The 14,687-nt window shown below is 42.1% G+C and overlaps 1 protein-coding gene across 1 annotated transcript; it reads left to right on the forward strand.

Annotated features, from left to right (window-relative positions):
- Positions 1–9,657: 9,657 nt before the first annotated feature.
- LOC148115436 (resistin-like beta) lies at positions 9,658–13,680 on the forward strand. The gene is made up of 4 exons (XM_087885064.1): positions 9,658–9,765; positions 11,142–11,284; positions 13,135–13,212; positions 13,480–13,680. Exons 2-4 carry the CDS (start codon positions 11,161–11,163, stop codon positions 13,605–13,607), a joined length of 330 nt encoding a protein of 109 aa, XP_087741190.1. The 5' UTR covers positions 9,658–9,765; positions 11,142–11,160; the 3' UTR covers positions 13,608–13,680.
- Positions 13,681–14,687: the final 1,007 nt, after the last annotated feature.

Below are 14,687 nucleotides of genomic sequence, written 5' to 3' on the forward strand. Positions count from 1 at the left end.
TGAATGGCCTGACTAAAGTTCTGCACACCGCGAATCACAATGTTGGCCTTGATGACTTCAGTGAAAGACTTTTTGATACCCTTCCGCAGCTCCTTTTCAGGACAATGGGCTTATATTCTATATTCTCAGGAACTTGGGCAATGTTCCGGTTTGGTCAATATTAAGCCACGGAGGAGGAAGTAGTGAAAGTCAAATAGTTTACATAAGACAAATCTGATGCAAACCCGTCTTCAAAATATGTTACCTCCAGTGAATTATCTAATCAAGATAGCCTTGGCAAGATTAGGACATTTTTATTCATTAAACATGAAACTCAGCCAATTGAACATCTAAAAATGTATCACAAATACCAATGACTGGCTCTGATGGTTGATACGGGTTGCTGCCAGCATCCTAGGTATTGACCAAGTACTTCTTACGATGTATGTTGTTCCAAGTAGCAATTTAAGAAGATACTTGGTCGATACCTAGTATTTTAGGTAATACTAATTAAATAGTTATTGTTGTTATTATTATATATTTATTCATTAAACATGAAACTCAGTCAACTAAACATTCAAAAATGCATCACAAATACTATTGACTGGTGCTAATGGTTGAGACGGGTTGCTGGCAGCATCCTAGGTATCAACCAAGTACCTTCTTAAGATGCTGTTGCTGCTGCTGCTGCTGCTATTATTATTATTATTATTATTACTCAAATCAGCTGTAACCAGACAACACACTATTTATATGGCTATTGAAATTGTTGCTATTTCTTTATATAATAAAAATAAAAAAAAATATTTGAAAAAAAAATATATGAATCTGTAGCAAAGTCCAAATAACCCATGACAGGTATTTCAGATTTGTCTTAGGTAAACTATTTGACTTTTACTATTTCCTGCTCTGTGGCTCAATATTAACTAAACCAGAACATTGCCCAAGAAAAGTCAACGGTTCTACTGAGTTTTTAACTGGCAATAACAGCATTTCATCCATTTATTTACTCAAATTAATCTTCTATGAAGAAAAGTCAGATCAACAAACAAGCAATCTGTAACCTGACAATGCAATCAGAAGCCCCTAGTGTTCTCTGGGATGGATTCTCAGATAAACATACAGGACTGTAGATACCCTAGAGCCTTAGAGTAGCCTCCTGTTCTTATCCCCTCCTTCCCTTGCCAAAAGAAGACCAAATTTACCTTGAACAACAAGGATTATTTTCCCAAATGTTCTTTGTCCTGAACAAATTACCCACCTATAAATACCATAGAGTTGCCCACTCTTTTTCACCTGATTGGTCTAAATGTTTCAAGAGTGGGTTCCCTCCTCCCCTTTCCTACCTGACATACCATTCTTGTTTGCAGCAGGAACATTATTTTTAATTTTTCTCAGGAACTTGGGCAATGTCCTGGTTTGCTCAATATTGAGCCACAGAGCAGGAAGTAGCAATCAAGAGTTTTTCTAAGACAAATCTTATGCAAATCTGTCTTCAAGAATATATTGACTCCATTGACATGATTTCCTCTAAGATTAACAATTTTATGTATTTGAAAATGAAAACTCTATTTGTCTGGTTAGACTTGAAAATAACAATACAGGTACTCCTCAACTTACAACCATTCATTTAACAACAGGGCCCGAGTCTCCGGCTGTTGTTGTGTAATGCCAGGTCCGTAGTAAATAAGGCCCCCCTCATTTGTGACCTTATTCAGGAGGGGTGAGCGGACCTGGCAGGCATTACGGAGACCTGGTTGGGCCATGAGGGGGGGTTCCCCTCGTGGATATGTGCCCACCAGGCTTCCATGCATTTCATCAGCCGAGAGCTCAGGGCAGGGGCGGGCGGGGTGGGTAGCGGTCATTCTAAGAGAAGATCTTGATCTGAGGGAGACCACTGTACCTCAGATAGCCGGATGTGAGTCCCTTTTTGTGAAGTGGAGTCATGGGGTGCAGATGGGTTTGTTGATCACGTACCTGGCTCCCTGCCACGTGGCAACAACCCTGCCCGAAATCCTCAACGTCATAGCTGAGGTGGCGGCTGATACCTCTAGACTTGTGGTCATGGGGGATTTCAACCTGCCATCTATCGGTGAAATGTCTGAGGTAGCTCAGGAGTTCATGGCTTCCATGACGGCCATGGACCTGACCCAAGTAATTCATGGCCCTACTCACATAGGTGGACATACTCTGGACTTAGTTTTCATCTCTGGTCAGTGGTTGAGTGGCCTTGATACAGGAGATATAGGCATTGAACCCTTGTCATGGTCTGACTACTCGCTCCTTCGATTTGACTTTCTGACCGCCACACCCCGTCGCAGGGAGGCGGAGCTGACCAGGTGGTTCCGCCCCAGGCGCCTGATGGATCCTGATAGGTTCCAGATGGAGCTTGGGCCATTTCCTGAGACTCTGGCTCACGACTCAGCTGAAGACCTGGTGGCTGCCTGGGACAGTGCGGCCGCTGGGGCTTTGGACCGTGTCGTGCCTTTGCAGCCTCTGACCTGGCACCGAACTCACTTAGCTCCTTGGTTCTCCGAGGAGCTGAGGGAGATGAAGTGCCGGAAAAAATGTCTAGAGAGCGGTTGGAGGGCCAGCTGATCTGAATCTGACTTGACACTGGTAAGGTCTCATATTAAGACCTACCTAGTGGCGATAAAAGCGGCGAAATCTAGCTATTTTGCCGCTCTTATCGTGTCATCAGATAACCGCCCAGCCACCCTGTTTAGGGTGACCCGCTCCCTTCTCCATCTGGGAGCGCGGGATGACCCCTTGCAAGGCCGAGCTGAGGATTTTGTACAGTATCTGTATGATAAAATAACTCAGATTCGGGAAGACTTGGCCGCTGACTGGGTTAGTTCTGACGAGATGACTGAGGCAGGCCTTCAGAGTGTTATTTGGGAGGAGTTCGATCCTGTGGCTCTCTAGGACGTGGACAGGATCTTGGGACGGCTGAATGCGACCACATGTTTATTGGACCCGTGTCCCTCTTGTTTGGTGCTGGCTTCCCGGGAGGTTACACGAGACTGGCTCCAGGGGATTATTAACGCTTCTTTAAGTGAGGGTGTCCTGCCAGACGCCTTAAAAGAGGCCGTTGTGAGGCCCCTCCTCAAGAAGCCCTCCCTGGACTCGGCTGTTTTGGCTAACTATCGTCTAGTTTCCAACCTTTGTTTTATTGCGAAGGTTGTTGAGAGTGTGGTGGCGCGACAGCTTCCCCAGTACCTGGATGAAGCTATCTATTTAGATCTGCTCCAGTCCGGTTTCAGACCTGGGTACAGCACGGAAATGGCATTGGTCACGTTGGTGGATGATCTCTGGAGGGCTCGGGGTAGGGGTTATTCCTCTATCCTGGTCCTGTTAGATCTCTCAGCGGCTTTTGATACCATCGACCATGGTATCATGTTGCGCCGGCTGGAGGGACTGGGAGTGGGGGGCACCGTCTTGCGGTGGTTCTCCTCCTATCTCTCCGACCGGTCGCAATCTGTGTTGACAGGGGGGCAGCAATTGACCCTGAGGCACCTTGTTTGTGGGGTGCCACAAGGATCGGTCCTCTCGCCCCTCCTGTTCAACATTTATGTGAAGCCGCTGGGTGAGATCATCCGTGGTTTTGGGGTGGAGTTCCATCAGTACGCTGATGATACTCAGCTGTACATCTCCACCCCAGACCATCCCAACGATGCCTTGGAAGTGATGTTCCAGTGCCTGGAGGCCGTGTGGGTCTGGATGGGGAGAAACAGGCTTCGACTCAACCCTTCCAAGACCGAGTGGCTGTGGCTGCCGGCGTCCTGGTATAGCCAGCTGGCGCCATCGCTGGTTATTGGGGGCGAATCATTGGCCCCCATGGAACAGACTCGCAACTTGGGCGTCCTCCTGGACGCACGGCTGCCTTTAGAAGAGCATATGATGGCCGTGGCCAGGGGGGCTTTCTATCAGGTTTGCCTGATATGCCAGTTGCGTATGATCAGTCATACTCAACTTATGATCAGTCCTTGCAGTTACAACTGCTGGAGCATCCTGTGGCCACATAATCAGCATTTAGGAGCTCGGCAACTGGCATATATTTGTCTCACTTTACAAAAAAACCCATCCAGATATTACAGAGGCTCCTTATGCATTTTGGGAGGCCTTATTTTGAACTATTTTGAGTTCTGTCCTCAGTGAACGTGTAATAGCGTGGGTTCCCTTCTCCCCTCACCTACCTGACATAACATTTTTGTCTGCAGCAGGATCATTATTTTTATTTTTTCTCAGGAACCTGGGCGATGTCCTGGTTTGGTTAATATTGAACCACTGAACAGGAAGTAGCAAAAGTCAAATAGTTTACCTAAGTCATATTATGTTATCTCCAGTGACTAATCTAATCAGGATAGCCTTGGCAAGATTAGGATATCTCCTCTACGATAAGCAATTTTATGCCTTTTATCAGGTTCGCCTGATTCGCCAGTTGCAGCCCTTTCTGGACCGGGACGCCATGCGCACAGTCACTCACGCCCTTGTTACCTCCCGGTTGGACTATTGTAATGCTCTCTACATTGGGCTCCCCTTGAAGAGCACTTGGAGGCTCCAACTGGTCCAGAATGCAGCCGCGTGGGTGATTATGGGTGCAACTCATTGCGCCCACGTGACACCCCTCCTGCACGAGCTGCACTGGCTCCCAGTGGTCTTCCGGGTGCGATTCAAGGTGTTGGTCCCCACCTTTAAAGCGCTCCATGGCACAGGACCCGGGTACCTTCGAGACCATCTTCTGCGACCAATAGCCTCCCACCGGCCAGTCTGCTCCCACAGAGAGGGTCTCCTCAGGGTGCCATCGGCCAAGTCATGTCGGCCCAGGGGGAGGGCCTTCTCTGTGGGAGCCCCAGCCCTGTGGAATGAACTGCCCCCGACAATGCGTAAGATCTCTGACCTCTGGGTATTTCGCTGCGCACTCAAGACCCTGTTGTTCCGCCAGGCTGGGTTAGCAACATAATTTTAAATTGGATGTTTTAAATTTTGGGGGTTTTAAATTAAGCCAAATTTATTTAATATTTTTAAATTATTTTAAATTGATGTTTATCTTGTTTTTAAATTGGCTGTTCACCGCCCTGAGTCCTTCGGGAGAAGGGTGGTATAGAAATATTATTATTGTTATTGTTATTGTTATTGTTATTAGCTCTATTTGTCTGGTTAAACTTGAAAATAATGATACATAACTTTTAAGCCATAACTCCATAAAAACTGTGTGATTCACTTAACAACTACATTGATTTGCTTCACAACCCTGGCAAAATTGGGCCTGACTCACTTAACAACCATCTTGCTTAGCAGCAAAAATTGTGGTCATAAGCTAGGAACTACTTTATTTCCATTCAGTATAATATATATACTGTATAAATCTGGCCCGCAGGGCTGGCCTGAAAATAACAATGTCAACTTGCAGAGTTTTCAAGATGCCATAAGCAGGAGGGAGGAAGAACTGATAGAGCTGATTGAGTTCCCTAACTGAAGCTACATTCCATACATGCTTTCTTTCCACAATCAGAAGAAGGGTGTTGGATTTCACAGCCAGCCAAAGTGGTTAATTGGCGAATACGATTTATGACATGGCCAGGGAGGAGGGGAGAGACAGGGTCATAGGGGAATGTAAATCTATGTGGAATTAGTTCTAACTGCATCCGAATATTGCCGAAATGGTGCTCCTAATAAATGACTGTATTTCTTTTGAAGTTTGGCTCATGGGTCATGAATTAATTAGGGCATCTTTCGGAAACTTCACAAACAAAGGACCATCCGGCCGATCTTCTGGCAGCCAAAACAAGGTTTAGGGGGGTGCATGCAGCCCCCTGCACCCTCTTTTCAGCCTGGGTGGCCTCTTGCAGCACTCTTACAGCCAAAACATAGCATGGGGGCCACATGTGGGGGGGGCAGCCAATTTTGGCTGTCAGGATGCTCTAGGAGGCATCTGTCCTGTCTCCCCACCCTCCTGGTTGGCCCACGGAGGAGAAGTACAACACTGATCCGGCCCTCAAAGAAATCCAATTTGACACCCCTGATATATAAGGATCTGCAAAGCTGCTTGCCCCTCTGATCCCTGTTTTCTGAGAGCTAGCGAATTAAAAATATTTATGAAATAAAATGAAAAATATTTATGAAATAATATGAAAATTTTGTGACCAGCAAAGTCATTGGGAAGCCATAACTCCTTAAAAATTGTGTGATTCACTTAATATGATACGCTTCAAAACCCTGGCAAAATTGAGCCTGACTCACTTAACAACCACCTTGCTTAGCAGCAAAAATTGTGGTCATAACCTAGGAACTACTTCATTTCCATTCATTCATACAATATATATATATATATATATATATGGATGTGCCAAATTGGTTGCCCCTCGGATCCCTGCTTTCTGGGAGCTAGAGAATTAAAAAATATTTTTTAGAAAAATCAGAGATTACAAAAGAAAAAAAATGAAATAATATGAGCTCCCTCATCCTTTTTTTTTTAAATTCTAAAATAAAATACTGTGTTGGAGAGTGTTTGTTTTCCCCAAACTTGTTCACGTTTTTCAGAAAAATACAAAACCAAAAGGAGCAAGAGAGAACAGCAAAAAGTTATTCTCCCATTTTTTCTATTTCCCCTCCCTCCAGTTTTCATGTCAGCTCCAATATGACATGGATGCAATAAGAGTGGAGAAATACTGCTGTTTTGTCATTCTTTCCGTCATGATGTAGGTCTTAATAGCAGCTCTAAGATGTTTTCCAGTTGGAGTCATCCCTTGTCTTCCTCCAGATGCATTCTAGGCACCTCTTTGCCTTTTTGAGAACCCGTAGCTCCTCCATAAACCATGGGGAGGGGCAGGAGTGATGAATCAAGAGAGGCTGCATGGGCCCAATACTGCCCAAAGCGGCAGCTGCCCTCAAATTCCACACTGCTGCCATAGCTTCAGCAGGAAAGTGAAGCAACACCACCAGGATATCCCCCAGTTCCCTCTGGAACCCATCAGGCTGCATCAGTGGACCATCCAAATAGGTCCAGCCTCCTTGCAGAGGGAGCAGCATACGACAGTGTTGGATTGGGCGATTGAGGAGGCAGAAGCAAGGTAGTGACAACAGCTCTTTAATGTAGAGTGAGACTTCAGCAAAAGTTACAAGCAAACAGCCCTCCTTATATACCCGGCCAGCCAGGCAACTGACCAATCACAAGTGACCTATTCTTGTTTAAATCTCCTGCCAAAACTATATACATAACAGACAGCTTCAGGGATACCAGGGCATGATCTGACCATGACAAGAGGGATAATCTCTCACAGGTCACGTTGCAATTACTCTGATGAAAAAAATCAAGTCTGGCATTTGACTACTGTCCAGAGTTGGGTCAGTTGTTCTCTGAGATAGGCCCATGGCTGCCATGGTGGCCATGAACTCCTGGCTGCTTCTGAGGCCTCATTCAGGGAATTCTACTGCCAGCCCTGAGACGGCCTCCAGCAGCTCATGCAGGGAGGTTGCTGCACAGCAGGGAGGCCAGTATAATAGCATCAATCCCATCTGATCCCATGAGCCCAGCTTCAGGAACAGGGTCTCACAACCAGAGATTTGTGGAGCAGGGTCCCTGAAAGCCAATAAAGACTCTCTGATAACTACTGGCTCATGGTTGTAAGTTGAGGATCATTATTCTGTATCATTATTTTTAAGTCTAACCAGAGAAATAAAGCTTTCATTTTCAAATGCATAAAATTATTAAACTTACAGGCAATGCCCTATTCTCACCAAGGCTATTTTGATTGAATTAGTCCCTGGAGGTAACATATTTTGAAGACAGATGTGAAGTTTCTGAAAGATGCCCTAATTAATTCATGACCCATGAGCCAAACTTCAAAAGAAATACAGTCATTTATTAGGAGCACCATTTCGGCAATATTTGGATGCAGTTAGAACTAATCCCACGTAGATTTATGTTCCTCTATGACCCTGTCTCTCCCCTCCTCCCTGGCCACGTCATAAATCACATTCTCCAATTAACCACTTTGGCTGGCTGTGAAATCCAACACCCTTCTTCTGATTGTGGAAAGAAAGCATGTATGGAATGTAGCTTCAGTTAGGGAAATCAATCAGCTCTATCAGTTCTCCCTCCCTCCTGCTTATGGCAACTTGAAAGCTTTGCAAGTTGACATTGTTATTTCCAGGCCAGCCCTGCGGGCCAGATTTATACAGTATATATATTATACTGAATGGAAATAAAGTAGTTCCTAGCTTATGACCACAATTTTTGCTGCTAAGCAAGGTGGTTGTTAAGTGAGTCAGGCCCAATTTTGCCAGGGTTGTGAAGCAAATCAATGTAGTTGTTAAGTGAATCATACAATTTTTATGGAGTTATGGCTTAAAAGTTATGTATCATTATTTTCAAGTCTAACCAGACAAATAGAGCTTATATTTTCAAATGCATAAAATTGTTTAGCTTAGAGGAGATATCCTAATCTTGCAAAGGCTATCCTGATTAGATTAGTCATTGGAGATAACATAATATGATTTAGGTAAACTATTTGACTTTCGCTACTTCCTGCTCGGTGGTTCAATATTAACCAAATCAGGACAGCGCCCAGGTTCCTGAGAAAAATTAAAAATAATGTTCCTGCTGCAGACAAAAATGGTATGTCAGGTAAGTGAGGGGAGAAGGGAACCCACGCTGTTACACGTTCACTGAGAACAGAACTCAAAATAGTTCAAAATAAGGCCTCCCAAAATGCATAACGAGCCTCTGTAATATCTGGATGGGTTTTTTTCGCAAAGTGAGACAATACGTGGACAGATCCGTCTGCAGAAGCCAGGTGGTCAGTTTCCTCAGGGGCCCAACCAGGTTCCACTGGTTGATTGTCCTCACTGATAGGTCATAGAAGGCACTACATAGTCCTCAGAAGAGGATCCTGTAGGGGCCAATGAGAGCTAAGAAGATCCTAGCTGATAACTACATCATCACTAACTTTGTCAATTTGGCACTCTAAATATATGTTGGAGAAAGATGGACCTGCACAAACAGCGGGCAAGTGTGGGTGTGCACAGAGCTCCATTTGGTGAGTTTGGTGTGTGACTAGACAGTTGCTGTGTGCATTTCCCAATAAGAATCATTTTTTTGGCCATGGATCTAAAAACATTGCATAACCCTAACAGAAAATATTTTGAGGAAATGAAAGATAGTGTTATAGAGGTCCCTCATCCTTTTTTAAAATTCTAAAATAAAATACTGTGTATTTTTGTGGCAATCACGATAAATATATGCCAGTTGCCGAGCTCCTAAATGCTGATTATATGGCCACAGGATGCTCCAATGGTTGTAAGTGCAAGGACTGATCATAAGTCAATTTTTTCAGTCTCGTTGTAACTTCAAACAGTTGTTAAAAGAATGCTTGTAAGTTGAGGAGTACCTGTATTGTTATTTTCAAGTCTAACCAGACAAATAGAGTTTTCATTTTCAAATACATAAAATTGTTAATCTTAGAGGAAATCGTGTCAATGGAGTTAACATATTCTTGAAGACAGATTTGCATCAGATTTGTCTTAGAAAAACTCTTGGTTGCTACTTCCTGCTCTGTGGCTCAATATTGAGCAAACCAGGACATTCCCCAAGTGCCTGAGAAAAATAATAATGTTCCTGTTGCAAACAAGAATGGTATGTCAGGTAGGAAAGGGGAGGAGTGAAACCATTTTGAAACATTTAGACCAATCAGGTGAAAAAGAGTGGGGAACTCTATGGTATTTATAGGTGGGTAATTTGTTCGGGACAAAGAACATTTGGGAAAATAATCCTTGTTGTTAAAGGTAAGTTTGGTCTTCTTTTGGCAAGGGAAGGAGGGGATAAGAACAGGAGGCTACTCTAAGGCCATAGAGTATCTACAGTCCTGTATGTTTATCTGAGAATCCATCCCATAGAACGCCAAGGGGCTTCTGATTGCATTGTCAGGTTACAGATTGCTTGTTTGTTGATTTGACTTTTCTTCATAGAAGATTAATTTGAGTAAATAAATGGATGAAATCCTGTTACTGCCAGTTAAAAACTCAATAGAACCTTTGACTTATAAGTGAAATACCTGTCATGGGTTATTTGGAATTTGCTACAGATTCATATTGATCATGACTAGAGAAATCATTTTAATTTTTCTTTGTAGGAATCTAGTGGTTAAACATGTTATATTACCATATTTGTAGCCTACCTAAGAGCAGTATTTTCTGGCTGGTTTATAGCAACAGAATATTAAAATACAGTAATAATTGCAAAAACAAGTGAAGGCATTAAAATTTCAACTGCAGCATCTTTAAAAGAATCCAGCATAGCTACATTTTGGTGAACTAAAAGTTCAGAGAAGTCAATATGGAAGAATTTTCAAAGTTTTCATCAGATACTGGAAGCAATACTGTGTCAGGAAAACATTGATGGCTCTAAATTCCATCACTGGGTCTGTAATAGTCAACATTCTTCCTAGCTGAAATTGCCTACATCTTATTAAGTTGAAGAATGAGAGATGAACCTGCAAGAATTTATATGACAATGATATGATTGTTCAAGTAACTTGGATAAAGCTACTTAAGAGATCCTTATCTCAGATCTTTTTTCATTGGTGAATTCATGAATACTTCAGTAATTTTTTCCATATTGCATTTAATTAATATTTTCCTTAATTGCAGACTCTGGCAGGGATGATGGAGAGGGTTATGGGTTTAATTGGGCAACGGCAAAGAGTTTGCCTTCCAGAGCTTTCCTACTCCCTTACACCCCTTATAATGCCCCAAAGGTGGGGGGGGGGGACCTAAAACCTAGCGCTGCCTCCTGGAGATGACAACAGTTGGATATCCTGATGTTCTCCAGTTGACAAAGGAAGGAGTTCCAGTCCCAGGAAAATAACTGATTTACAACCAAATGTGGGTTGTAGCACTGATTTTTTTTTTGTTTAATCCATTTATACTTACAAACATACATATTACTTTCTAATATCTAAACCACTTAGAGAGGGCTATAAAGCACTGTGAAGCGGTATGTAAGTCTAAGTGCTATTGCTAATATATGTAGACATGCAGAGATTTCTTTTTCTCTGAATGTTGGGTAAAGTGAGTAGGCCTGGGGAAGAAAGAAAGATATAGAAATAAAGGGGCTCTAAAATACCATGTTGGAGGAAATTACTACATTTCTTTCTCTGCAGGAAGTTCTGCATCACTAAGATGAAGAAGCTCTTCATATTCCTACTTTTTACTGTGTTGCTTTTCGAAAAATATGCAAATACTCAGACATGTGCAATTGATAGCGTGATTGAATCGAAGATTAAGCAAATAATTGCTTCCACAGGTATTTAGCTTTTTATTTTTTATTTTGTTATTTATTTATATTCCTCCTTTATTAATAATTTTAAATAACACAAGGTGGCTTAAAATTTTTAACTGGTTAATTTTATGGGTAAGGGGTTTTAAATTGGGGAAGCCAAATTGATTTAATTATGTTTTAAATTATTTTAATTTTCATATTGTATGTATTTTAATCTTGGCTATTCACCGCCCGGAGTCCTTCGGGAGAAGGGCGGTATAAAAATTTAATAAATAATAATAAATAATAAACATACCTAATACTCCTTCCTCCTCCTATTTTCCTCACAACAACGACAACCCTGTGGCTTAAGTTGGCTGAGAGAGTGACTGGCCCAAAGTCACCCAATTGGCTTCTATATTAAGGCAGGATTGAAACTCTCAGTTTCCTGATTTCTACCTTTATTTATAAAATTTCTATACTCCTCATCACACTTGTATGTCTCTCACCAGTTTACAGAATAAACAGTATAATGGTATAAAAGATATACGTAAAACAAGTTAAAAAGTAGCTTAAAGCTAATTTGAAAGGGACAATTACAAAGTAAAAAAGGCAGAGTGAGCACCTTCAACCCCCCAACCACCCCCAGGGTTGCATAGCACTCTTGGACCTGCAGATACGTTGGCAGAGGCGGGTCTTAATCTTCTTCCGGAAGGCCTTGAGAGTGGGGATTTGCCTCACCTCTGGGGATAAGCTGGTTTGTGGTGTGGGGACAACAGCAGAGAGGCCTCTCTTCCTGGACCTCACCAGTCAAGGTTCTTTAATGAAAAAGGATTCACAACATGCCTTCTCTGCCTGCCCATGTGAGACTGGTGGATGAAATTGGGAGGAGATGTTTCTCCGATCACTTGGTTCCATGACTTAATCACTAGAGCAAACAGTATATTTCTGAACATAGATTTATTGTACACATCACCTGCCTTAGATATGGGACATACACTTCAGATCTCCTGTTTAACCCAGAGCAAATAATAAAAAGGGAGGGAAAGTATTGTTATAGGTATATTGGATTTGCTCATGTGGTTAATGATTTTCTTTCATTTTAGGTAGGAGCACAGGCTGACTTTAAAAAAGTGAAATCTGAAACAGTTAAATGCAGGGTGTCAAAGAGCAAATGTACAATGCATCCTTGACCTGCTATCAGAATGGTTCACTAACCATTTCCAGAGCAAGCCACGGCCTACATCTCCATTGTCCATCTGTAGTTGAGATAGCCAGACGATCGATTTACACACTGCTCTAAATGTGGTGCTTTTCCTCCTCTCCTATCCTCAGATGCTTTCTGAAGGCAACATAGAGTGTTTTGCTGTGCACGGGAGAGGCAGCCTGCAACAGTCTGTTCTCTGTTGGCACCTGGGTGGTTCCAATTGGTTTTGCTGATTTTTTGAGGGACCAGCCTCTTCCATCTGGAAGGTGTGCAGCCACTTTTTCCACAAAAAAGCCTACTATCCAAAATTCAATTCATGGGCCTCTATATTTAATAATAATTTTTATTATTAGTTTTTAAGATTACCTTTCCATAACGTATTTTAGACACAGTGCACTCATATAGGCAGATTGTCTGTTGACACTTAAAATTAACTTATCTAAAAATGTCCTTCAATATGTCCAATGTTAAAATATTTTGCTTCATTCTGTAATTTTAAGTCGACGTTATGGGTAATTTTTTCCTGTACATGAATATGAAGAATATATCTTTGTTTTCTTGAGAATGAAAACAAAAAGACAAAAGCAAAGCAAAAGCCAGTGAGACAAATGATTGCAAAGCAAAAATAAAGAATCCTATTTGAATAAGGATGCATGTGTTAATAATAACTACTGGTTTCATTTCCCAGTGCCTTCATATATACCAAGACCCAATATGGCTTGCCTAGATGTGAAAGCTGGAGGTGCCACTGCCAGTTGTCCATCAGGTGAGAACTAATAACTTGTGGGAGAAGATCAGGAGCTAAGAGAAGAGGATTAGGTGGGGAAAAAAACCTCCTCTATCAAATCCCTTTCTCTGACGTCTGCCTGTCTTGTGTATGTATGGGTATGAAATGCAAACTAAGCCAACTGCTGAAGGAATCTGCTTAGCTTGCCATGTATATCACAATTGTTCCAAACACTCAACTGATGTAAAACACTAAATCTGTACAACCTTCATCTTTTCTATCTTTCTTTTCTTTCTTCCTTCCTAGGTTTTATACCCACTTCATGTGCCTGTGGAATGGCTTGTGGATCTTGGGATATTCGTCACAACTCAGTTTGTCACTGCCAATGTGGCAATATGGACTGGACTACAGCCCGGTGCTGCAAAGTCTCTTAACTGATGGCTCCTAAGCTATCTTGATGGCAGGTTGGCTCCAACCTCTGTGCTCAATAAAAGTATGAATCAATAATTCTATGAATTGTCCTCTACTTGAATTTTCACCCAGTGTGCAGCTGGAATCTGATAAATGGCTAACTTTTGAACTGTGTGTGTGTGAGCGTGTGTCTGTGTTTGTGTCTCTCTGGCCCCACAATGAAAGCAAGCACTGGTTTCTTTATCCTGTTGCAACTCTCTTACATATAGAATGACAAAAGTCAATTTTGGCTCCTAAAATGTTTTTCCCATATTTTTACTGTGTCTGGAAAAGGAAATTGCCTTAGCGGGTTAATATGCAAAACTGTGTCACAGCTCACCTGCACATATTAAACTTCATCTTGAGAATTGAGAATCCATTGTAGCTTCTTTGACAGGCTTGTTTCTCCACTCAGTAAGTTTCCACTACGCAGCAGATTCAGTCTTAATTTTTTCTTTCAATATTAAATTTTGAAGACAGTTCACTTAATCCTATCCCTTTGTTATAACATTTATTTATTTATTTATTTATTTATTTATTTATTTATTTATTTATTTATTTATTTATTGAATTTCTATGCTGCCCTTCTCCCAAAGGACTCAGGGCGGTGAACAGATTAAGATTTCATATACATATAATATATATATATGTATATTTATAAACAGTAAATAATAAATTGAGTCAACTTGGTGTATCTGCTAAGACCTTGGCATAGAATTTAGGTGTTTATGCTAGCCCTGCTTGTTGAAACAGAAAGGTCTTCAGGGCACGTCGGAAAGTGCGAAGAGCTGGGATTATTCGTATTCCGGGGGGTATGCTGTTCCAAAGAGTAGGTGCCCCACAGAGAAGGCTCTCTCCCTTGGAAGTACTAGACGACATTGTTTTAATGATGGTACTATGAGTAGGCCTACTCTGTGAGAGCGTATTGGTTGGTGGGAGGATATCGGTTGCAGTAGGTGGTCTCGTAAGTACTCAGGTCCTAAGCCATGGAGCACTTTAAAGGTAAGAACCAACACCTTGAAGCGCACTCAGAAGGCCACCGGAAACCAGTGCAGCTCGCGTAG

Source organism: Pantherophis guttatus, chromosome 2 (genome assembly GCF_059756535.1).
Source record: "Pantherophis guttatus breed Tessera chromosome 2, ASM5975653v1, whole genome shotgun sequence".
NCBI classification, from domain to species: domain Eukaryota; kingdom Metazoa; phylum Chordata; class Lepidosauria; order Squamata; family Colubridae; genus Pantherophis; species Pantherophis guttatus.